Source organism: Camellia sinensis, chromosome 12 (genome assembly GCF_055761805.1).
Source record: "Camellia sinensis isolate YWXY chromosome 12, ASM5576180v1, whole genome shotgun sequence".
Classification (NCBI taxonomy): domain Eukaryota; kingdom Viridiplantae; phylum Streptophyta; class Magnoliopsida; order Ericales; family Theaceae; genus Camellia; species Camellia sinensis.
Window position 1 is genome coordinate 17,379,527 of NC_138972.1, and position 24,608 is coordinate 17,404,134.

Consider the following 24,608-nt stretch of genomic DNA (forward strand, 5'->3'; position numbering starts at 1 on the left):
CATGAGAAGAAACATCACAATGGCAACCCTAAGGCATTCAAATAAATCTCATAATCCTCACATTGTTTTTATACACTCTTTCTCACCAACAATCAAATAACACAACAATCCATAGAGTCGTGGTGAAGTATTCAGAACTATCTATGTGTTTCTAATTTATTTTAATTTCATATATTCATGAGTGTGATTACATTCATAAAATAAATACATATGAAAACCCTAAACTTTGCATACACAACTAATCAAAATAATTAAAATTAATCCATCATGTTCATGCAAAAACAATATCAAACAAACATCAAATAAATAAAAATAACGAAATAAACATAAATCAAGGAAAGTGGGTTTTACACTCACAATTATTTTTCAAAGATCAAAGAGTTACTTGTAGAATTAATAAAACCCCCCAAATAAAACCCTATCTTTTTCTTTTTTTTTTTTTCTTCTCCTCTCTTCTTTCACTCCCCGCCACACCCCCTCTTTTCTTTTCTTCTCTTCCCGTGGCTGCTACTGCTTCAAAACCCAAATCACAGGGTCTCTCTCTCTCTCTCTCTCTCTCTCTCTCTCTCTCTCAGATGCACACAACCCTCTTTCCTTTTTGTTTTTTTGTTTTTTTTTCTTTTCCTAAAGGCAATTGCTATTAGTATAACCTAATATATAAATACAACATACATAAATATGATATATATTTTATCAATATATAAAACACATTTTTATATATAAAATATATAAATATATAAATATTCTGATTAATTATATATAATTAACTATCACACTAAATTAATTAAATAACACATTAAATTCCCATGTATCCACACAATTAATAAAGCCAAAAATAAAATAAAGTAATAATAATAAATAATGACTTATAAAAAATTAGGGTCGCTACAATTCACAGATGACGTCAGCAAATTCGTCTTTTTCTCTGTTTGTTTCAACTCTTACCTAAAATTAGGGTTTGATTTTTCTCCTCAACCGTAAGTCAGAATTAGGCCCATAATATACCGTTTCGAAGGTCTCGAAACAAGGATTCCAAATATATAATTTTCATAATATAAAAAGAAAGCATGTAAAACCAGTATTCAGTCAAAGTTACAAAAAATTAAATATGAATCTCAAATTTTCTCGAAATTTGGCGATCCAATTTTTCGCAAAACTTTGCAGATATGATCTAAATAATATAGACTACAACATATATGAAATTTAGGACAATCAGAGATGGTTCAAAAAATATCAATTTTATGCACAAATCATATCTATACATATATTCATGCACAAATAACACGAAAACACCCAATAATGGCTCTTATACCAACGTAGAAATTAATATACTATATACACATCAGAAATAAATAGATTCGGGCATACCTTTTACACTCAAAACGAATCCATAGATCATATGGGTGAATCACGTGCTTCCATTGATGTTTTCGAATAATTCGCACATTAGGATGATTGGAATTAGTTTATGACATTGGTCATAAACAGGTAGCTTGTTGTACTTTAATTACATTAATGAGAAGATGACATGGATGGTTTGAGTAGGGCCTTTCGGGCCCACTCACTTGTGGTATCTTGCTCTCATGTAAATGTGTAATTTTGTTCGCAATGGTTGCGTACAAATAAGTAGGAAAGCCACAGAAGGACATCTGTATTGGAGCATTTAGTCTACTATGATATTTGCGACTGGATATGTGTAAAGGTATGATAACTAGCCCCAATCTCGACACATTTATAAATTACGATACGCATCTTAGTCAAGAATATTTGTTCTCCCAGAAGTCAAAAGTTTTGAGATGATTTTTGACATTGCACATATGAGGTCAAGATCAATTAGATAAGAGCTTTCGTACTTTTAGTTTTGACCAAGGTGGCGGGTATCTATTTCAGTTGTTTTTTAGAAAGCTCTTTGAAGAGAAATGGGTGCTTAGAAAATTGATTATTCCTAATACTCAGCAACACAATGGCGTATTAGAGATAAGGAATTAAGTATTGTTTATGTTAGGTGGATGATCGCGCAAAATGTTTCCCAATTGGGAATTGCATTTTAGTTTGTTGCCTATATCCCTAACTAAGTGCCCTCCATATCAGATTTTACACTCCATTTAAGTAATGGGTTAGCAGAGAGCCATTTGTGGGCGATCTGTAACCTTCAAGCAGCTTATCTTTATTTTGCTTATCATAAGGTTGCGAAGTTAAGACCTAGAGTTCTATGGCGCATTATTGTATGTTGTCTTATAAACTCTTAGGGTCATGTGGCACATTATTGTATGCTGTCATGTAAACCCTCTGGGTCATGTGCTTATAGGTGAGTAGCTTTGTGGGAGTGTAACTAAGTCACATAAAGTTTTCTTAGTAAAGGTGACGCGAATAGAGTTTTGGAACTCTATAAGATACAGAATGCTAAGTATGGCACTTTATGTAGCCTAGTTGAGAATAGAAAGAAATTTTCAATATCCTAGGGACAGTGGGAGCGATGTACCTACTAGTGGATTACTCCATTAGAGAAGAATACTCTACATTCTTAATTGTGTGGTAGTGAATGTGAAAATTTTCCACGTCATCACTAGGTGATTGAGAGGGAAACATTCATGATTGCTCTGCAAGATGATAAAGAGCATATGATAATGCCAAAGGCTCTCTAGTCCCATATTTTTGGAAAGTGGATCAAAATTGCACATTTTAAGACAAAGTTTTTGAGGATTAACCATTTCTAGGATTTGGTTGACTTTTTGCTATGACGCAAAATTGTTCTAAAGTTATGGGCGATTTGGATAGTCATTTTTTGAGGTATAAGGCTCACTAGATACCGAAAGGTCACACCATTGAGGAAGGTGTAAACCATGAGAAGACTTCCTCCTGGAGAGTAAGGTTATTTCGACTTGGGCTATGATTGACATGAGTTCAAAACTTTGATTTGTGGACGTTGTGACCTAACTTCTTGCTGGAGACTTGGATAAGTAGATCTGTAGGGATTTACCTTCTGCTTTTATGGTGAAAAGTTAGGAGCGCCAAAGTATTGTAAGTTCTAATAAATCTTTTACGACCTAAAATAGTTATCCAAATTGTGGTTCTTAGATTTCGTCGAGCCTTGATAGGCCAATGATGATCGATGAAGACCATTGAGGCATGATCAATGGTCCAAAAGGAATTTTTCCTTACTTGGTTATTATGAGCCGAGAATTTATAAGGTTGTCGCCACCTAGGGTTGGCCGTCCTTTGTTTCAAACATAATGGACATGGTTGATGTAATCGGATGTACAATCCTTAGAGATTGTTCTGGGAGAATTCTCAGTTTGTCTTTGATGACTTACATAAGAAATATCCTAGAACGATTCTAAATGCAAAATTGCAAACCCATTGACTTTCCTATCGATAAAAGCTAAAGTCTTAGCTACTGAGTGAATCCTCGGATTGTCTTTGGGAAAAACAGATGACCCATATTCCTTGATCTTTTGTTGTGGGATCCTAAAGTATGCTATATGGACGTATTTGGCATGATGAGTGCTATCTTTTGTAAATGGTCAACTGAGTAGTTTAGACATTGACCTTGCTTATTAGACTGTAAATAGGATGCTTTACTGGTAGTGTATAAATTTACCATTTGTAAGATTCAATGCGCTTGTTGGGCAGATCTTGAATGAGCGCAAATTGATCACCAAAATATATTTAGAGAGGTAACTGTCCAAAAGGTAGTGATCTTGAACCACTTCATGTGAATCGTAGATGGTGGATTATGAAATATTGATGCTATTATGGTTTGTGTCATAATGATTAGCAGATGATGATGCCAGCAGCCCAGGTTGACTCACTTACACGAGGAATCGCCCTTGGCGCTTAGGAGCGAGCAATGATGAGACTAGCAGTTTATTTTATTTGGAGCCAAGAGAGGCTTAAATTATCCACTATGTGTGTCGCCTTGGTTACAACCAAGATGAGGTCGTGTTAAAGACCAAACATAGATGTTAGTACCCGCTTTCTATGTTGTTCCTGTTATGATTAGCCAGATGCGAGATCTTATTTAGCGTTTAGAAGACGACGAAATAGAGAATTTGAGTTAGGCGCTAGAAAGCGACTAGACTAAGATCTGTATGGTGCATCTAGTACGATGTCACTCTTTGGAAGAGTTACTCCATCGTAGCATGTATTCATATTACATGTGTTTGGCGACCGAGTAATGATGTGAGAGAATGGATCCTTGTTTCCTCACTGTGTAAGTCTTACATGTCATTATTTATATGAATTTTACTTATGTACCCTTTTTGTGACCTTTGACTATGTCATAAGGTAAGGGGTTGATGTTCTGCTACTTTGGTATGTTGCCTGCGGTCATGTATGATCCGGCCTTAAGGGACATCACTAGGAAAGCGGTCAATCCTAAACTAAATGGCATGAGGGCAAATGAAAGATCATCTAGTATTACACCACTATTGTATATTCACTGCTGGCAACTCATATCGCTCTGTATGAGAGACGGATTGAGTGTGAATATATTGCAAGAATTGAGAGGGTCAAACGTGATCTTTTGAGAGATTAGAGATTTTTTTGGACTGGTGTAATTAGATGGGTCTGGGATATATGAGACACTACTTTTATTTTCAGGTTGATATCTCTATGCTGACTCTTTTTTGAGTTTTTAGTGTAGAGCTCCCACATGCGGATGTTCTCACTGGTCGCACGATTCATTGGCTAGTATGATTGTGTTTATTGGGTAGATTGAGATACAAAAGGCGCAGTGTCATGCCAACTCATGTTCGAATGGGAGATGTTGGAAAATTGGATTGGGTTTAGAACCCGGACCCAATTGGGCCGCCCATGGTGGCATGACCCGATTAGGAGAGATCCCAATAAAGTAATAAATTATGTTTCAAGATGTGAGATAATATTGATATGAATAATTGTCAATGTATTAGATAATAATTATTAATTATATATTATTGATATGAGATGGACATTATCTGGGATAATACATGTAAAACCCAAGTTGTGTGTAGGATTATTTTATTGGATAGATTAGTAATTAAATTAACTTATATGAGTCATTTATTAATATCAAAGAATTAGTTATGAGATGGCATTATATTTCCTATTACTTAGATGGGTAATTTTGTAACTTTGAGAAATTAGGTTAATAAGCCCACCTATTGTGGCTTTAAGTCTTGGAAAACAAACAAAACAGAGGCTATGAATTGCTCCATAGGCGGCTAGGGTTTGAGAAGGTAAAAGAAAAAAGAAAAGAAAAAGAGAAGAGAGGCTTGTGCTGCAGAAAGGGTTTGGAAGAGTTAAAGGTGAAGGCAACAAGCAAGGGTTTGGAAAAGTTTAAAATTAAAGAAAAGAAACCCAAACCAAGGAAAAGGGAGGATTCATAAGAGTGGTGATTTTGCTTTATTCATCACTTAGGTAAGATTTATTTTATTGTATTCCTATCTATGATTTTAGTGTTAATATATCAATAGATGATTTTATGGGCATATATGATTAAATAGATATATTGATGTAGTCTACGTTGGGGGTCTCAATTTTGCTCAATTTTAGAGTGTATTTGGCATCCTATTTGGGTGGTTCATATTTTGAGATTGATATGTGATGGGTTAAGTTTAATGGTGGTGTATTTATGGGATACACGATTGACTACAAGCAATTACAAATTTTTACATGTATATAAACAACAAGAGAATAATATGGGTTGAGAATTTCTGAAGCCGTGATGGCTTTGTTTTGATGCTAAATCGTGGGAGTTCCTAATAGACTATTGGGTTAATTTATTCTATTGTTGTTACAAGAAGAGATGGATGGGTGCACATAATAATTGTTTATGTGGTGTAATATTTTATTAGGTTTGTGAGATTGAGGTGGATCTTGGTAATTTGATATTAGCTTGGGAAATATTATTTTAGCTATTTGAGGTAAGTAACCCTCTATCACTGTTAGTTCATTTTTATTCCTATCGAATCGTTTAAAATCATAAATATTTATTTATAGCCTTTATGTTCTCTTAAAATAAAATATGGGTCAAGTATAAAACAACATCGAATATTATTATGAAAATTATTTGAATATTTGGTTAAACTATTCTAAAAATTGTACTAAACGTTTATTCATGAAAACTTCAAATGTTTTATTTAAAAGTTGTGTATTGTTTGAATTTTGAACATCACTCTAGTCTGACTATGATTTGGACCCTAGCCAATGGGGGTTATTTATTGGCACAGAAACTAGTTTCTTTTGGGGCTTTACCACCGGCCTATGTGTGGTTTTGGGCCTTGTCACGGGCTATGTGACCGTAGTCAGTAAGACTTGGGTTTTGTGAATCAAATCATTGAACCATCTGAATATCGAACCATCGATTTGAACAACGAATTACTTTGAATTATCTTGTTGGCTTTTCATTTAAAATGTATTGTACATTGATTATTTTTAGCTATGAAACCACCTTGCAAATAATTGTTCATTTATTGAACTGTAGAAAAAATTATATTTATTGGTTATCGATTTATTTATTTATTTTTGTATACTTGATCCAGCTAGCAGTGATGGTTGGTTATTTACTAGGCTATCTAGCTTACTCTTATTTTTTTTCAGATTCTGAAGAGTAGAGCTGCGCAGGATCTTTTTTACATGTGAGAGTACCGAGAGTAGGACCATGATTTAAGTACTTGGATTATTGTTTTGTTAGTGGATTAAATTAGTGGACTTGGTGGACATTTTCATATGAGAACTATTTATTTTTATGGATTTTGACATTATGACAATTAAGGATTTAATTTGAGTATTTTATTTTGTGGGTTATGTGATTGGATTCTTAGCCTTGCATGCTCACTTATATGAGTGTGCGGCGTTGTCACAGAGCTTGGGGCGTGACAATTTTATGCTATCAGAGCCAGGTTGTAATTTTAAAGGCTGGTATAGAATAGTGGTGAGATTGGGTAGATGTAGGATTGGGAACGCTTATAATTTGATATAATGTTATTTTTATTTACTTGTTATAGGGACTTGAGAATAGAATAAGATGAGATTTTATTATTGATGCATATAGGTTGCAATGGAACATGAGGAGACATTGGAAAATCTTGTGTGGTTAGTATAGATAGCAGAAAATTGCTTGTAGACTTAACTGTTTTAGATATGCGGGACTTTGACATAATTCTTGGAATGGATTGGTTGGCAACCAATTATGCTTCTGTTGATTGTCGAGGAAAAAGGGTAGTATTTCAAATTCCTAATCAACCAGAATTTTGTTTTGTGGGTAGTGGAGTTAACACTCCTCTTTTGGTAATCTCAACTTTGCAAGCTAGACGGTTGTTAAGGAATGGGTGCGAGGGCTATTTAGCTTCTGTGAGAGATACTCGTGAGACTGAGTTGAAGTTAGAGGATATTCTAGTTGTGAAGGAATTTCCCGATGTTTTTCCTGAAGAGTTACCGGGGTTGCCACTAGATAGAGAGATTGATTTTACCATTGAATTGATACCCGGTACGGGTCCTATCTCCAAGGCTCCGTATCGGATGGCCCAGCAGAGTTGAAAGAGTTGAAGGAACAATTACAAGAGTTACTAGATAAGGACTTTATTAGGCCTAGTGTTTCTCCTTGGGGTGCCCCCGTTTTATTTGTGAAAAAGAAGGATGGTAATTTTCGCCTTTGCATTGATTATCGAGAGTTGAACAAGGTGACAATCCGAAATAAATATCCTTTGCCTAGGATAGATGACCTATTTGATCAGTTGCAAGGGGCACAAGTCTTTTCTAAGATTGACCTTCGTTTTGGCTATCATCAGTTGAAGGTTAAGGCGGAAGATATACCTAAGACAGTCTTCCGAACTAGGTATGGGCATTATGAATTTTTAGTGATGCCGTTTGGGTTGACCAATGCGCCTGCAGCTTTTATGGATTTAATGAGCAGAGTATTTAAACCCTTCTTAGATCAGTTTGTGGTAGTTTTTATTGATGACATTCTTGTGTACTCAAAGAGTAAAGAGCAGCACGAAGAACATCTGAGAATAGTGTTGCAGATATTAAGGGAGAATAAATTATTTGCTAAATTAAAGAAGTGTGAATTTTGGCTGGAGAGTGTATCATTTTTGGGTCATGTGATATCTAGAGATGGGGTGTCTGTTGACCCCAAGAAAGTGGAGGCGGTGGTAGAGTGGAATAGGCCTACTAGTGTCACTGAAATTCGTAGCTTCTTGGGTTTAGTAGGTTATTATAGAAGGTTTGTTGAGGGATTTTCCCGAATTTCTATGCCTTTGACTCGTTTAACACAAAAAGGGGTTAAATTTGAATGGTTTGATGATTGTGAGAAGAGTTTCCAGGATCTAAAGAGTCGATTGGTGTCTACTCCAGTACTTATAGTTCCGTCCGGAGATGAAGGTTTTACCATCTATAGTGACGCATCGAAGATGGGCTTGGGTTGTGTCCTGATGCAGAATGATAAGGTAGTGGCATATGCGTCTAGGCAGTTGAAGCCATATGAGCAAAATTATCCTACGCATGATTTGGAGTTGGCTGCCGTGGTGTTTGCATTGAAAATCTGGAGGCACTATTTGTATGGGGTGAAATGTGAGATATTCACTGATCATAAAAGTTTGAAGTATATTTTCACTCAAAAAGAATTGAATATGAGGCAAAGGCGATGGTTGGAGCTATTAAAGGACTATGATTTGACTATCAATTATCATCCAGGAAAAGCCAATGTAGTGGCGGATGCCTTGAGTAGAAAGGCCCAGAGTAATTTGGCTACCTTGATCACTGACCAAAAGAATATCTTGGAGGACTTGCAGAGGTTGAATATTGAGATTAGATGGCATAGCCATGGAGTGCAGTTGGCAAACCTTAGAGTTCAACCCACCTTGATTGATAGAATTAAAGATGCTCAGGGAAGAGATCCTCAGTTGCAAAAACTTAAGGCTGAAATGGAAATAGGGCTACAGATGGACTTTTGTATGCATAAAGATGGAAGCTTGAGATTTGGAGAGAGGTTGTGTGTGCCTAATGATTTAGAGCTCAAGAGAGAAATCCTGAGAGAAGCTCACAGTTCAGGATATACTGTACATTCAGGGAGCACTAAAATGTATAAAGACTTGAAGAGGAACTTTTGGTGGAATAATATGAAGAGGGAAATTGCTTAGTATGTTGCTCAATGTTTGGTACGTCAACAAGTGAAGGTTGAACATCAGAGACCTGCAGGTAAGTTACAACCTTTTCCTATTCCCGAGTGGAAGTGGGAACATATTACCATGGATTTTGTGACAGGGTTGCCTAGGACCCAAGGTGGTAACAATGCTATTTGGGTTATCGTTGATCGATTGACCAAATCCGCTCACTTTCTAGCTTTTAAGGTAGGGTTCTCCTTAGAGAAGTTTGCAAAATTGTATATCAAGGAGATTGTGAAGTTGCATGGTATTCCGGTGACCATAGTGTCTGATAGAGATAGCAGATTTGTATCTATGTTTTGGAGGAGTTTGCATACAGCTTTGGGCACTAGTTTGAATTTTAGCACTGCGTTTCATCCTCAAACTGATGGACAGTCAGAGAGAACTATTCAAACCTTGGAAGACATGTTGAGGGCTTGTGTTATCGATCTTGGAGGCTTTTGGGATGAGCATTTGGCCTTAGTGGAATTCTCTTATAATAACAGTTATCATGCGAGTATTCAGATGGCACCATATGAGGCTTTATATGGACGAAAGTGTAGATCACCTATGTGTTGGGATGATGTCGGTGAAAGGAAGTTGTTAGGGCCTGAGATTGTGCAACAAACAGTGGACAAGATCAATCTTATTAGAGAGCGACTTCGCACGGCACAGAGTAGACAGAAAAGTTATGCAGATAACAGGAGACGCGATTTGGTGTTTGGGGTTAGAGACCATGTGTTCCTTAAGGTGTCTCCTATGAAAGGAGTAATGAAGTTTGGTGTTCGTGGTAAACTGAGTCCTAGATTTGTTGGGCCATTTGAGGTTTTAGATCGAATTGGTGAGGTAGCTTTCAGACTTGCCCTACCACCGTCACTAGCTGGAGTTCATAATGTTTTTCATGTCTCAATGTTAAGGAAGTATATACCGGATCCTAGTCATGTGATTGATCATGCACCGTTGCAGTTTAAGGAGGATTTGACATATGAGGAACTCCCTATACGAATTGTTGATAGGAAGGAACAAGTTTTGAGGTGTCGAGTCATCCACTATGTTAAGGTTCAATGGAGTAATCACTCAGAAAGAGAAGCAACTTGGGAACTTGATGATGAAATGAAATGAAAATATCCACAACTTTTTGAGACTTCAGGTATGTCAAATTTCGAGGACGAAATTTCTTTTAAGGAGGGAAGGATGTAAAACCCAAGTTGTGTGTAGGATTATTTTATTGGATAGATTAGTAATTAAATTAACTTATATGAGTCATTTATTAATATCAAAGAATTAGTTATGAGATGGCATTATATTTCCTATTACTTAGATGGGTAATTTTGTAACTTTGAGAAATTAGGTTAATAAGCCCACCTATTGTGGCTTTAAGTCTTGGAAAACAAACAAAACAGAGGCTATGAATTGCTCCATAGGCGGCTAGGGTTTGAGAAGGTAAAAGAAAAAAAAAAAGAAAAAGAGAAGAGAGGCTTGTGCTGCAGAAAGGGTTTGGAAGAGTTAAAGGTGAAGGCAACAAGCAAGGGTTTGGAAAAGTTTAAAATTAAAGAAAAGAAACCCAAACCAAGGAAAAGGGAGGATTCATAAGAGTGGTGGTTTTGCTTTATTCATCACTTAGGTAAGATTTATTTTATTGTATTCCTATCTATGATTTTAGTGTTAATATATCAATAGATGATTTTATGGGCATATATGATTAAATAGATATATTGATGTAGTCTATGTTGGGGGTCTCAATTTTGCTCAATTTTAGAGTGTATTTGGCATCCTATTTGGGTGGTTCATATTTTGAGATTGATATGTGATGGGTTAAGTTTAATGGTGGTGTATTTATGGGATACACGATTGACTACAAGCAATTACAAATTTTTACATGTATATAAACAACAAGAGAATAATATGGGTTGAGAATTTCTGAAGCCGTGATGGCTTTGTTTTGATGCTAAATCGTGGGAGTTCCTAATAGACTATTGGGTTAATTTATTCTATTGTTGTTACAAGAAGAGATGGATGGGTGCACATAATAATTGTTTATGTGGTGTAATATTTTATTAGGTTTGTGAGATTGAGGTGGATCTTGGTAATTTGATATTAGCTTGGGAAATATTATTTTAGCTATTTGAGGTAAGTAACCCTCTATCACTGTTAGTTCATTTTTATTCCTATCGAATCGTTTAAAATCATAAATATTTATTTATAGCCTTTATGTTCTCTTAAAATAAAATATGGGTCAAGTATAAAACAACATCGAATATTATTATGAAAATTATTTGAATATTTGGTTAAACTATTCTAAAAATTGTACTAAACGTTTATTCATGAAAACTTCGAATGTTTTATTTAAAAGTTGTGTATTGTTTGAATTTTGAACATCACTCTAGTCTGACTATGATTTGGACCCTAGCCAATGGGGGTTATTTATTGGCACAGAAACTAGTTTCTTTTGGGGCTTTACCACCGGCCTATGTGTGGTTTTGGGCCTTGTCACGGGCTATGTGACCGTAGTCAGTAAGACTTGGGTTTTGTGAATCAAATCATTGAACCATCTGAATATCGAACCATCGATTTGAACAACGAATTACTTTGAATTATCTTGTTGACTTTTCATTTAAAATGTATTGTACATTGATTATTTTTAGCTATGAAACCACCTTGCAAATAATTGTTCATTTATTGAACTGTAGAAAAAATTATATTTATTGGTTATCGATTTATTTATTTATTTTTGTATACTTGATCCAGCTAGCAGTGATGGTTGGTTATTTACTAGGCTATCTAGCTTACTCTTATTTTTTTTCAGATTCTGAAGAGTAGAGCTGCGCAGGATCTTTTTTACATGTGAGAGTACCGAGAGTAGGACCATGATTTAAGTACTTGGATTATTGTTTTGTTAGTGGATTAAATTAGTGGACTTGGTGGACATTTTCATATGAGAACTATTTATTTTTATGGATTTTGACATTATGACAATTAAGGATTTAATTTGAGTATTTTATTTTGTGGGTTATGTGATTGGATTCTTAGCCTTGCATGCTCACTTATATGAGTGTGCGGCGTTGTCACAGAGCTTGGGGCGTGACAATACATCTATCTTATGGGTCTCTTAACTCTTTTATATAAACGAAACTTGGGTTCTGTATTTGATATAACAAAAATTATATGTTCTCTCTTCCCATAAACCATTTCGCCTTTACTGTGAATAGTATGGGTAGTTCTCTAGTAGTTTTACTCCGCTGTTGGGAATTATTCGAAAACATCAATGGAGGCACGTGATTCATTCATATGATCCATGGATTCGTTTTGAGTGTAAAAGGTATGTCTGAATCCGTTTATTTCCGCTGTGTATATATTATACTAATTTCTACACAAATTGTCCCCATGGTTTTAGAAATCACAAATACTACATTATTAGAATTTTTTATTTAACAGAATGAACAGAAAAAATAAAATTCCAAACTATTCTCATATACAACAATAAAATTATTTGAATTATTAATTAAAATATATTTATGATATCATTAAAAACTATTCGTTTATTCCTAATTTATTAATAAAATGAGTTATTGTTTATGCGATTAGAAATTTGAAGGAGCCCGAGATGTAATTTTCAAAATTACATGAGGTAATTTATATTTTAAGTAAATTTTAAAAGTGTATTTGTAGTTTATTCTAAAAATAAATGTGATCAAATTATATAATTATAATTATAAAATTATTTACTTATTTGTTTTTGCAATGAATGATGATGTACCCGAATTCAAAGATAAGTAAAATGAATAACAAAAAATGCTATGAACTTACCTTTATATCGTAATCTATCTCGAATATATATGTATAAAATAGATTAAATTAATAAAATATAAATTAATAAATAAGATGAATTTAAACTATCGATTCATTTTACTAAATAATTTCTAAAGTTATAACTCTGAATTTATAATGTTGTTGAATGAATAGCGTGGTGGTCCATGACAAAAATGAATAATTTCAAGCCACTTGTAAGTTGTAAGCTAAAATGGGTCCCCCTCAGGAACAGGAACCTAGTTTCACCAATCCTCCCCCTGGGTGGAATAAGGAAAATTCTCCTAAAGGTGAGGTTGGTGGTTGGAGGTTGGAGGTTGGATGACTTTACTACATGAAGTGACTTTACTTTTTAGAAGAGAAAAATCTTCTTGTTTTTCTTCTCTGCTACACAGGTCGTCTTTTTAAAGGGAATCCAGAATTTCTTTCGATTTGGGCCTCTATCAAATTGGAAGAATTTTATTAAGGTTTGGTATTTAATTCTGTCAGCACTACAAATGTATGTAGTTAATGGTTTTGCATTTTCTCTTAACAAAACTAAAAATATAAATAAATAAACAAATTGAGATTTCAAGAGCTCTAAAAAAAAAAATTGTTGTTTTTTTTTCTTCTTTGTTTTGACAATAAAAAAGGTGGGTTGATCTTAAAATTTGAAGTTGTTTCTTGCAGATATACTAATCGATTGATTGTGTGTTGTAGGAGAATAACAGTGATGATGATTCTAAGACAAACAGATTCAAGATCAAAACCAGATCATGCTTCCGTGCAGATTAAGCATTTCAGCCATAAGCATCCATTGACTTCGTCAGAAGAGCACCTGAGTGATGGTAAGGAAGTTTCGTGCTATGGATGTGAGCAACCAATCTCAGGTCTTTGCTACGGTTGCGTCTTCTGTAACTTTTTCTTGCACAAATTATGTTCAGAGCTACCCATGAAGATGTCACATCATATGCACACTCAACACCCTCTTAATCTCGTTTTAAAGAACCCTAAAGATGGCACCATTTGCCACTGTGCTGCATGTGGAAGAAAGTGTGAGACATTTTTTTACAAATGTTCCAAATGTTTTTTTTATCTCGACATAATGTGTGTTTCAGCGATGGACATGATTCAACAAGTTGTTGAACACGATGCCCACCAACACCCGCTAATCTCTATACAGAGGCCAGCCTTGTTCTTCTGTTTTGCTTGTGGTAGGGAGCATAAAGGTGCCTCCTACCTTTGTACCACATGTGGGTTTTGGGTCAACCAGAAATGTGCTTCGCTACCAAGCTCCATCAAATGTATTAATCACCACCACCCTCTCAGTCTCATCTATTATATTCCTAAGGAATATTATCAATTCAGGCCTACTTGTGAAATTTGCACCGAGTATCTGAATAGTCTCCACTGGGCTTATATTTGTGTTGGTTGTAGATACTTCTCCCATGTTAATTGTGCAACATCAAGGGCAGAGTTGTCCAGGTTAACCTTCTCCCCTTACAATTCTTATTCTTTTTATTCTGTTTGGGTCCTTTTCGTGGTAATTGATGATATTCAGTTCATAATTTTGTGGTTTCAGGGATTGTGAAACAGAGGTCGGAGTTAAACCTCTTGACTTCAATATGAAGGGTTTACCATTAGCTGATGAATCAGTTGATCCAATAACCCTTTTTATCAAGAACATTGGTCAACCAGGGAAATATAACAAAGCGGCAGAGATCAACCACTCTAGTCATGTCCATCCATTAGTATTTGTGGACAAGCCAATCAACAATAAGTCATGCCTAGACAGCAAAGATGAGGTGAAACATGATGCAATATGTGATGGATGCGCCAAACCCATCTTGGCTCCCTTTTACCATTGTGTTCAATGCAACTTCTTTCTCCACGAGTGTTGTGCGGAGTTGCATAGTGAATTGCAAAACCCGTGTCACCCAGAGCACCCGCTCCAATTGATTCCACAGCAGACCCCTCTACTCACATGTGATTATTGCTTAAAAAGTTGCAATGTGTTCATGTTTGGTTGCGAAACTTGCAAATTCTACCTCGACATTACGTGTGCTTCCCTACCCCACTTTATGAGACATGACACTCACAAGCGCACCCTTGCTCTAAGGAAAATACCCAATGGTATATGCAGTGCATGCAAGGCCAATGTTTACTTTGTGTTTGCTTGCGAGGCTTGCAGTTTCAACCTATGTCACCTTTGTGCTTTATCGCCACTTAAGTTCTGGCACAGATATGATGAACACCCCTTCTTGTTAACCTATTCACCTATCGAAAACCATTTGGACGAGTATTACTGTGAAATTTGTGAGATCGAAGTAAATCCGAAATGTTGGTTCTATCACTGCATTGATTGTGACAAATCACTTCATACAGGATGTGTTCATTCTCTTCTCAGTGATTTATATTCAAATGTGAAATTTGGGGGCACTCTTAAGGTTGAGAAACACCCTCACTTTCTCACTTTCGTTCAATGCCCCAAGACTTGGAAGAACCCCCATGGGCCCTGCTGTGACTGCTGCGGTAAACCTCTTGATCATAACCGTTTTGCCTTTGAATGTGTGCCCTGTAATTTTAGGCTTAGATATCGCTGTGCCTTTGATGCAAAAGACAGCAAAAAGTGAAGATTTAATTGGAATATTTTCAATCCAAATTGAAACTTTTCAAACAAATAGTACATGAGCCTGTGTAATTATATATATATATATATATATATAAAAATGATTATTCTGGTTCTAGTTGTCATTCAAATGGTGTATATATTATATAAATTCATACATCATTTTCTTTTGAAGTCATTTTTAGGCATTGTTGTAAGTTGTTCCCAGACATGAAGGACCATTACATGGTAGTTCTTACAGTACAATATGGTGTTTTCAAGGAAACTTGTGCTTTAATATTTTAGGAATTTCCTATATTTAGTTATGCTAATTGTGGAGGAATAATGGTATGCATGTAATGGTGGATAATGATGTGTTAAGAGTCATTAGTAGTATGCTGATATACTAGTGGTTACAAAGAACAATAGAGTTTAGTGGGTTATGCGAGTATGTGAGTTACATGTTAGGATCTTATATATAGTCATTTAATGGATGAGTATGAGTATGAGAATTTAATAAGAATAGTATGAGTGAAATACAAGAGTTACATTATTTTTCTTCAATTGTCTTCCAAATTTGTGTTTTGTGTAGCTATTTTTATTTCTAACAAAGTGGTATCAGAGTTATTACGACCCTAAAAGTCTTCTTTGATCATTATAGTAAATTATCATACAATAATCACCCAATATGTATTTTTGGTGCGAGAAAATGATGTTCTCAAATTAAAAAAAAATGAAGATTGTTCTGTTTTCATATTTCAAAGCATGTGATTTGTTCGATGTGGTTGAAGAAAAGATAAGTAAAGGCTGGCCTAAAAGAATTTGAGAGAAGAAAGAGGACAAGGCACTCGGAGTTCTAAAGAAGGCCATATATTCAGATGTATGGATGTATATTGGAGATATTCAAGAACACCACATCATATTTGGAAGATGATTGTTGAGTATTTTCTCCAAACATGAAGGTAAATTCTTACCCACTGAGTATTGGGTGTTGGTATTTTTTTCTATAATAATTGAAGGATAAATTAGATAAAATAAAATAGAGAAGATAAAACAATCTTGCTTTTATTAATGAATAAAATAAAATAACATATAGAATTGGAGAACAAACTATAAAACTGAAAATATAGGAATGAACTAGATTATAACATGGAATTCGAATAAACCAAATTATTAGAACAAATTAGTAACATGGATAGATAAAAATTAGAACTCGTTGAAATGAAATTAATTTTAAAAAATTAAAGAACAAATGAGAAGGGATGCAAATCGAGTCCCATGTTTTATATGGTGTTCTTAAAACAGATTCGCCGCATCTTCATTAGTACTTGAGGTCTGGTGTCTATATCCCAAGATACAATGGTTGAACATTTGCTATAGTAGCACTCACTGGAACAGCTTCAACGAACTTGAAGAATCAAAGAAAAAGGACTAGCAAAAAAAATAAAGATGAAAAATCCAACAACTTTTGGTGTAAAAATCATCTCCATCTTTTTATATGAAAAAACCATCTCCATTTTAATTCTCAAAAAAACTCGTCTTAAAGTTGGACGGAAAATGCCCCTTTTATACTTATAGGGGAGTCCCTAGCCATAAAAACTATTATCAACATGGCATCAATTGCCATTAACCAAGGCCATTAAGGGCTAGAGTTACAAAGGTTAAAAACCCCATATGCATTATATAAATATCATAATGTGTATATAATGCATTAGTTCAAGAATTCAAACTAGATGGGTCGCAAAACGGATATGGGTGTTGGGCCACAACCCGATCCAAGCCCAATCTCAAACACATGCACAAGTCAAGCCCAACCTAGGCCCAAAACTAAGTCCAAGTCCAAACGGAACATATGCACATGCACAAGCCTAGGCCTTGCCCAGACTAAGACTAAGTCCAAGTCCAACTCCAAGCCCAAGCCCAAGCCCAAGCTCCACTTCATGAGACCCACTTTATAAGGCAATTTCTCATTCAATACTCAATGGTTCCGGCTCATTCTTTTTACGTTGTAACATTCTCACTTAAGAGAATACAAATCTGCTTGGACCCACCTCAACCGTAGTTGGGTCCTACTTTAATTTTGCATTAAAGTTGCAGAAAAATTATTTTTTCCCATCAATCCCCCGCATGAATAAAATTAGCCGAATAAAGATAGAACGGGAGACAACAAAGACTCGATGAGAGGGTACAACAGATAATCCCAACGTCGGATGAAGGTAGCTTTTGGCTTTTAACCTCCTCATTGTGAAAGCCTATCAGGTTTAGCTAACCAATGAACATGGAGTCCTGAACTGTTCCGCTTTTGGTGTAAACTGAGACAACAGACTTCACACAGGAATTCTCCTACCATAATTCAGTTCTCACTGTTGTGTCTATTTTGGCCCTGAACACTCGTCTCATTCAATGAATGATTTAAAGGATGTGGCCTCGTCAATTCTTATAGAAGTGGCCTCACTTTGCACTCACATAAGTGGCCTTCTTAAGGTATCTTACTATATCATGCTTGATTATTCAACGCATACAAGTCATTAAAAGTATTCGCTTAACCTTTACCCCCACATGCATCATTGTATATAGGAATGGGCAAAAAGAGGATTTATGTCACACCCCCAAATTATTTAAAAACAAAACAATATCCAACATGACATATATATATATATATATATATAATAACAAACAGTGATTACAAGATTAGTCCCAAAGGTTCTCTTTCTCATTGAACTATAAGTTGAGAGCCACAAATTACATGTTAAGTTTTCAAAGTTCAAAAAGCTAGAGAAAATCACAACAAATGCCTACGAGCTTACAATCTCTAAGGCAAGGCCTTCATTGAACAAAAAGGACTCTTAATCCCAAACCAAAATAAAACTCCGAACTAACTTGTAACATATTCACGTGTTCTTCACTCCGACAAAAGGTTGATCCCCTTCTACTTCATTAGGGTGGTTGATTCTCACTAAGTCTTGAAATTTGTTAGATAGGAATGAGCAATTGCCCAATAAAGAATATATTTAACCAAGTATATAAACATTTGATTTAAATTATGCATAACCCATGAACCTTACCCATGAACACTAGTCCCACAATTTCATATTCCAATGCATGTCATTCCAATTAATTCCATATTTCTTCGTCCTCACACAGATGGCCAGTGGGCACCTCAACCTTCCACATTCATCGTCCTCACACAATCGACACGTGGACACCTTAAGCATTCCCACATTTATCGTCCTCTTATGATCGTGCAAGTGGGCACCACAGTTTTCCCCACACAGGTAATACCATATCACACATCAGACAAATTACCTAAAACTCTAATTTTATCTCAACACATTCCCAATTCACCCATTGATTTCCATCTATTTACCAATCAAGACCCATGAATAATGATTAGGGTTTCACAAGCAATTGGGGCTTTTCCTTCTATTCTTTCATTTTCCAAGATTCATGATGTATACATTGTTTTTCATTAAGAGATAACCATTTATTTCAAAAATTTTAAGGCAAGAACCCTAATCACCATCAATGCCTACATACCAATCACCCATCCCACATCACACACGTATCATGAAATTGGCACATAATCAAACCAAAACACAAATATACAAGGTTAAAGATATTCCTACATCACGATTGTGTGTGGAGAGATGAAGACCTAACAAATGAACTTCCTAGATATCACAATCCAATCGGTTCAAAATGTAGCTCTCAACAAGATCAACACTTTTGATGAAGGAACAAGGATGGGTTCTTGTTATAAATAGATGAAATCTAGTGTTTTGGTCTTAAGATTTTCAGAATGGAGGAGTGAGAAGAAGAAAAGATGGAAAAAGTGAGAGAAATGAGTCAAAAAGTGAGTTTTAAAATATCTGACCCCGAATAGATCGCTTGAGTGAACATTTCATCGCTTGAGCGATGAAGAGGTTTTGAACATATTGCTTGAGTGATGAAGAGATTTCAAACATACCACTTGAGCGAACATTTCACCGCTCGAGCGGTAAACATAATGTCCTAGAAGTTTTGCAATTCTACAATGAAATTACAAGAAGCCTCACATCTCTGCTTAAGTGACCACTTGACCGCTCGAGTCGTTTCGCCTACAAACAAGCAAGATACTAGGAGCCTCGAATCACTGCTAGAGTGACCACTTGACCGCTCGAGCAATCTCCCATAACAGAATATTACAATCTCCTCTCTTAAGGAATTTCGTCCCAAAATTTTGTTATTCTTGGCCACAACAAATCCCGAGAACCCAAAGAAGTGAAACACTATACTAACAACAACCATAACAATCAAGACCTCATAAATTCGGAGCAAAAACAACCCATAATTCAAAAAAAGACATAAAAGTCTAGAAAATGAAGAATATATTAGTTTATAATTTCTTCTTTCCATATGCCAAAATATAGTCTTAAAGAGAATAACAAAATAATAGATTACACGTCATTAAACAAATCTGGATACTTCTCACGGACCCCGGCTTCTCGTTTCCACGTAGCCTCTTCTACTCCATGATGATCCCATAACACTTTGACTAAAGGAATGGTTTTGCCGATCAAAACTTGTTCTCTGGAATCTAAGATCTTTATCGGTCTCTCCTCATAAGAGGCGTTCTCATCCACCTCAAGATTCTTCTAATCTAGGACATAGGAAGGGTCGGGTTGATACTTGCAAAGCATGGAGACATGGAATACATTGTGTATTCTAGAAAATTGTGGTGGTAAAGGAAGGTGATAGGCCACTTCTCCTACCTGTTCTATGATGTCAAAATGACCAATGAATCTAGGTGACAATTTCCTACTCCGACCAAATCTCATCAAATCCCTCATATGTGATATATTCAAGCACACATGATCCCCAATCTCAAAAGATAAAAGTCTTCTCCTCCGATAGGCATAGCTTTTCTGTCGACTTTGAGTCATAATCAACCTCTTCCGAATAAGGACTACTTTCTCCGTGGTCTCACGAACTAACTCGAGTCCTAGCATGGGTGAGTCCCCCACCTCGGTCCAACACATTGGTGATCTACACAGGTGCCATATAGGCCTTCGAAAGTCTCCATCTCAATGCTAGCTTGGTAACTATTATTGTAAGCAAACTCCGCTAGAGGCAAGTGCCTCTCCCAAGAACCCTTGAAGTCTAAAACGAAAGCTCTCAACAAGTCTTCTAAGATTTGGATAGTGTGCTCAGATTGACCATCAATTTGAGGGTGATGAGTAGTGCAAAATTTAATTGAGTACCCATAACACTCTGTAAGATCTACCACAGTCGAGCAGTAAAATGAGGGTCTCTATCTAAGACAATACTCATTAGAACCTCATGAAGCCGAACAATCTCTCTAATGTAAAGCTCCACTAAGTAATCAACCGAATCCCCCATACACATAACAAGAAAATGAGCTGACTTAGTTAGTCCATCCACGATGACCAAAACCACATCATTACCCTTCTATGTTCCAGGAAGACCTGAAACAAAGTCCACAGTGATGTGCTTCCACTTCCACTCAACTATCGGTAAGAGTTGTAACAACTCGACTGGCTTTTGGTGTTATGCTTTGACTTGTTGACAAGTTAGACATTTAGATACAAACAGAACGACATCTAGTTTCATACTCCTCCACCAAAATTGATGACTAAGGCCATGGTACATTTTTGTGCCTCCTGGATGCACTGCAAGGCGAGAATGGTGGTATTCCCGTAGCACTTCGCCTCTTCTACCCCATGATGATACCACCATACTTTAAGTAGAGGTACAGTTTTACCTATCAAAACTTGTTTCTAGAAGTCTAAGATTTTCACAGGCCTTTCTCATATGAGGCGTTCTTGCCCACCTCCAAACTTGTCCAATCTGAAACATAAGAAGGATCAGGTTCATACTTACGAAGCATAAAAACATGAAATACATTGTGTACTCCGAAAAGTTGTGGTGGTAGTGCAAGGTGATAGGCCACTTCTCCAACCCATTATAGAATATCGAAATGACCAACGAATCTAGGCAACAATTTCCTGCTTCTATCAAATCTCATCAAACTCTTCCTTGGTGATATTTTCAAAAACACATGGTCACCAACTTCAAAAGATAAATAACTCTTTTTTCGGCTTTGAACCATAATCAACCTTTTTCGTATGAGAGCTCAGTGGTCTCATGAACTAACTCAGGTCCAAGTGTGGGTGAGTCCTCCCACCTTGGTCCAACACGCTAGTGATCTACACAGACACCTATAGAGGGCTTCAAAAGGCCCCATCCAAACACTAGCGTGATAACTATTATGGTAAGCAAACTCCGCTAGAGGCAAATGTCTCTCCCAAGAACCCTTAAAGTCTAATACACAAGCTCTCAATATGTCTTCTAGAATTCATATAGTGCTCTCCAACTGCCCATTAGTTTAAGGGTGATAAGTTGTGCTAAAATTTAATTGAGTACCCATAACGCTTTGTAAGCTCTGCCATAATTGAGTGATAAAACGAGGGTCTCTATCTAAGACAATACTCACTGGAAGTCAGACAATCTCTCTAACATAAAGCTTTGCTAAATAACCAATCGAATCCCTTATACAATACCAAGAAAAGGCGCCAACTTAGTTAGTCGATCCATGATGACGCAAACTGCGTCATTACCCTTATGTGTTCAAGGAAGACTTGAAACAAAGTCCATAGTGATGTGCTCTCACTTCCACTTAGCTATCGGTAAGGTTGCAACAACCTGAGTGGCTTTTGGTGTTTTCCTTTGACTTGGTGACAGGTTAGACATTTAGATACAAAAAAAATCTATATCTTGCTTCATACCACTCCACCAAAATTGATGATTGAGGTCATGGTACATTTTTGTGCCTCCCAGATGCACCGCAAGGCGAGAGTGGTGGTATTCCCAAAGCAATTCATCTCTACAGGATTCTGGCATAGAAAGGTGGTCTACGTACCAAACACTTAGATCATAATGCACTCACAAACCCTTTTCCTCCATCCCCTTGGAGAATTTCTCTCTGATTACTTCCACTTCCAAATCATGTCGTTGTGCCTCTACAACTCGTGTGACTAGTGTAGGCTGTGCAAAGATGGTAAATAATGTGACATGCTCTATAGACTCGCCAAGATGCAAGTCAAATTCACCAATGTTGCCTAACATCTCCCACTTTCTAATGGCAAGACTAGCCACAATACTTACGAACTTCTTACTCAAAGCATCGGCCACCACATTGGCCTTTTCTGGGTGATTGTGTAACTCAAAATCATAATCTTCCATGAACTCCATCCATCTCCTCTAACATAAGTTCAAATATTTTGGGGAAAACAAATATTTGAGACTCTTATGATCTGAAAACACATCAAACTTCTCACCATACAAGTAGTGTCTCCAAAGTTTCAAGGTGAAGATAACTGCGGCCAGATTTAGATTGTGCGTTGGGTAATTTCTCTCGTGATTCTTCAGTTGGCGGGAGCCATATGCTACCACCTTACCCTCTGGTATTAAAACAAACCCTAGACCCTCCTTAGAAGTGTCACAATACACTATGTAACCCAAACCTCGCTCCGGGATGATGAGGATTGGTGTGGTAGTCAACCAGAGTTTTAACTCTTAAAAAGATCTCTCACAAGCTTCACTCCAGACAAACTTCACCCTTTTCCTAGTCAATCTAGTCAATGGCGATACTAGGGTAGAGAAATCTCTCACAAAACGTCTATAATAACCTGTAAGTCCCAAGAAACTTCATATCTCAAAGGAATTCTTAGGTCTCTCCAACTTTTGTATTGCCTTAATCTTGGAAGAGTCTACAGTAACCCCCTCCCCAGAAACGACGTGGCCCAAAAACTTCACTTCAGAAAGCCAAAATTCACACTCTTCGTACTTAGCGTACAATATGTGCTCCCTAAGCAATTGTAAGACAATATGGAGGTGCTCTTTATACTCATTTTCAGAGGATGAGTATATCAATATGTCATCCGCAAATATAACTACAAATTTGTCAAGATACTCTTGGAAGACTGGATTAATCAAATTCATAAAAGTGGTAGGGCATTAATCAAGCCAAACAGCATGACAACAAACTCATAGTCACCATATCGAGTACAAACGGTCGTCTTGGGAATATCCTTCTTCTTCACTCACAATTGATGACAACCTGATCTTAAATCAATCTTCGAGAATTATCAAGAACCCTTAAGTTGATCGAAAAGGTTATCTATTTTAGGTAATGGATACTTGTTTTTGATCGTGACCCTATTCAACTTGCGGTAGTCTATACATAGTCGCAACGAACCATTCTTCTTTTTAACGAAGAGAGTCGGTGCTCCCCATAGCGAAGTGCTATAGTGTATAAAGCCCTTGTCTAAGAACTCTTGTAATTGCTCCATCAAAACAAGTAGTTTGGTTTGTCACACCCTAAACCCGCCCCTAAAAGTTTGGGCATACCCATTCGAAAACAGACACTAATCCTGTTATACATATCATACGGGGCCTGAACGGAAGCATTCAATAATATAAAATACATAGAATAACATCCATTGAGCTATTCCTAACATGCCAGGATCTCAACTTCACACTAAGTAAATATTATATAGAAAGTTTACACACATATGCCTCGACTCAACCCCACAAATTGGTTGATAACAAAAATATTAATGAAGAAGGAACGACTCAACCCCACAAATTGGTTGATAACAAAAATATTAATGAAGAAGGAATTATATACAATCAACCATAAATAGATGTTCAAAGCATAAATCAAAACTCAGCAACTATACATAATGCACGGCTTCAGGTGGTGCCTGGACGCATCAAAGTTGACAAGAGAAACACAAGCCTTAAGGTTAGGACTGAACTCCCGGTTGGTTACCTACAGAAATAAACAGAAAAAACACAGAATGAGCGAACTCAGTGAATAACAGTACATAAATAATGTAATATTCAACCTGAATAATCAAACATATAACAGCAGATACATATGATTAACTACATGCCGTAATTATGTCCAAAATATCCATGGGTTCAATTTCCGTAACAGAATGGCTTTAAGCCCAGTATATACAGAACAACCATAGGCCTACAGATGCCGAACGACCATGGGTCCGCAAATGACAGAAATAACAGAA

General features: G+C 36.3%; 2 protein-coding genes across 2 annotated transcripts; both read left to right on the plus strand.

The window, feature by feature from the left end:
- The first annotated feature begins 7,125 nt into the window (after positions 1 to 7,125).
- LOC145804374 (uncharacterized) lies at positions 7,126 to 13,257 on the plus strand. Its single transcript, XM_082898058.1, has 6 exons — positions 7,126 to 7,471; positions 8,692 to 9,041; positions 9,159 to 9,180; positions 9,325 to 9,642; positions 9,757 to 10,184; positions 13,168 to 13,257. The coding sequence occupies exons 1-6, from the start codon at positions 7,126 to 7,128 to the stop codon at positions 13,255 to 13,257; spliced, it is 1,554 nt and encodes a 517-aa protein (XP_082754184.1).
- Positions 13,256 to 15,592, plus strand: LOC145804396 (uncharacterized). Its single transcript, XM_082898148.1, has 3 exons — positions 13,256 to 13,399; positions 13,632 to 14,396; positions 14,494 to 15,592. The coding sequence occupies exons 2-3, from the start codon at positions 13,645 to 13,647 to the stop codon at positions 15,542 to 15,544; spliced, it is 1,803 nt and encodes a 600-aa protein (XP_082754274.1). The 5' UTR covers positions 13,256 to 13,399; positions 13,632 to 13,644; the 3' UTR covers positions 15,545 to 15,592.
- Positions 15,593 to 24,608: the final 9,016 nt, after the last annotated feature.

Coding starts and splice junctions, on each gene's coding strand:
- LOC145804374 (XM_082898058.1), top strand. CDS start 7,126: ATGCGGGACTTTGACATAATTCTTGGAATGGATTGGTTGGCAACCAAT. Junction 9,643..9,756: donor TAATAACAGTTATCATGCGA/GTATTCAGATGG, acceptor TGCAACAAACAG/TGGACAAGATCAATCTTATT. Junction 10,185..13,167: donor GAGTCATCCACTATGTTAAG/GTTCAATGGAGT, acceptor CCTCAGGAACAG/GAACCTAGTTTCACCAATCC.
- LOC145804396 (XM_082898148.1), top strand. CDS start 13,645: ATGATGATTCTAAGACAAACAGATTCAAGATCAAAACCAGATCATGCT. Junction 14,397..14,493: donor TCAAGGGCAGAGTTGTCCAG/GTTAACCTTCTC, acceptor TTGTGGTTTCAG/GGATTGTGAAACAGAGGTCG.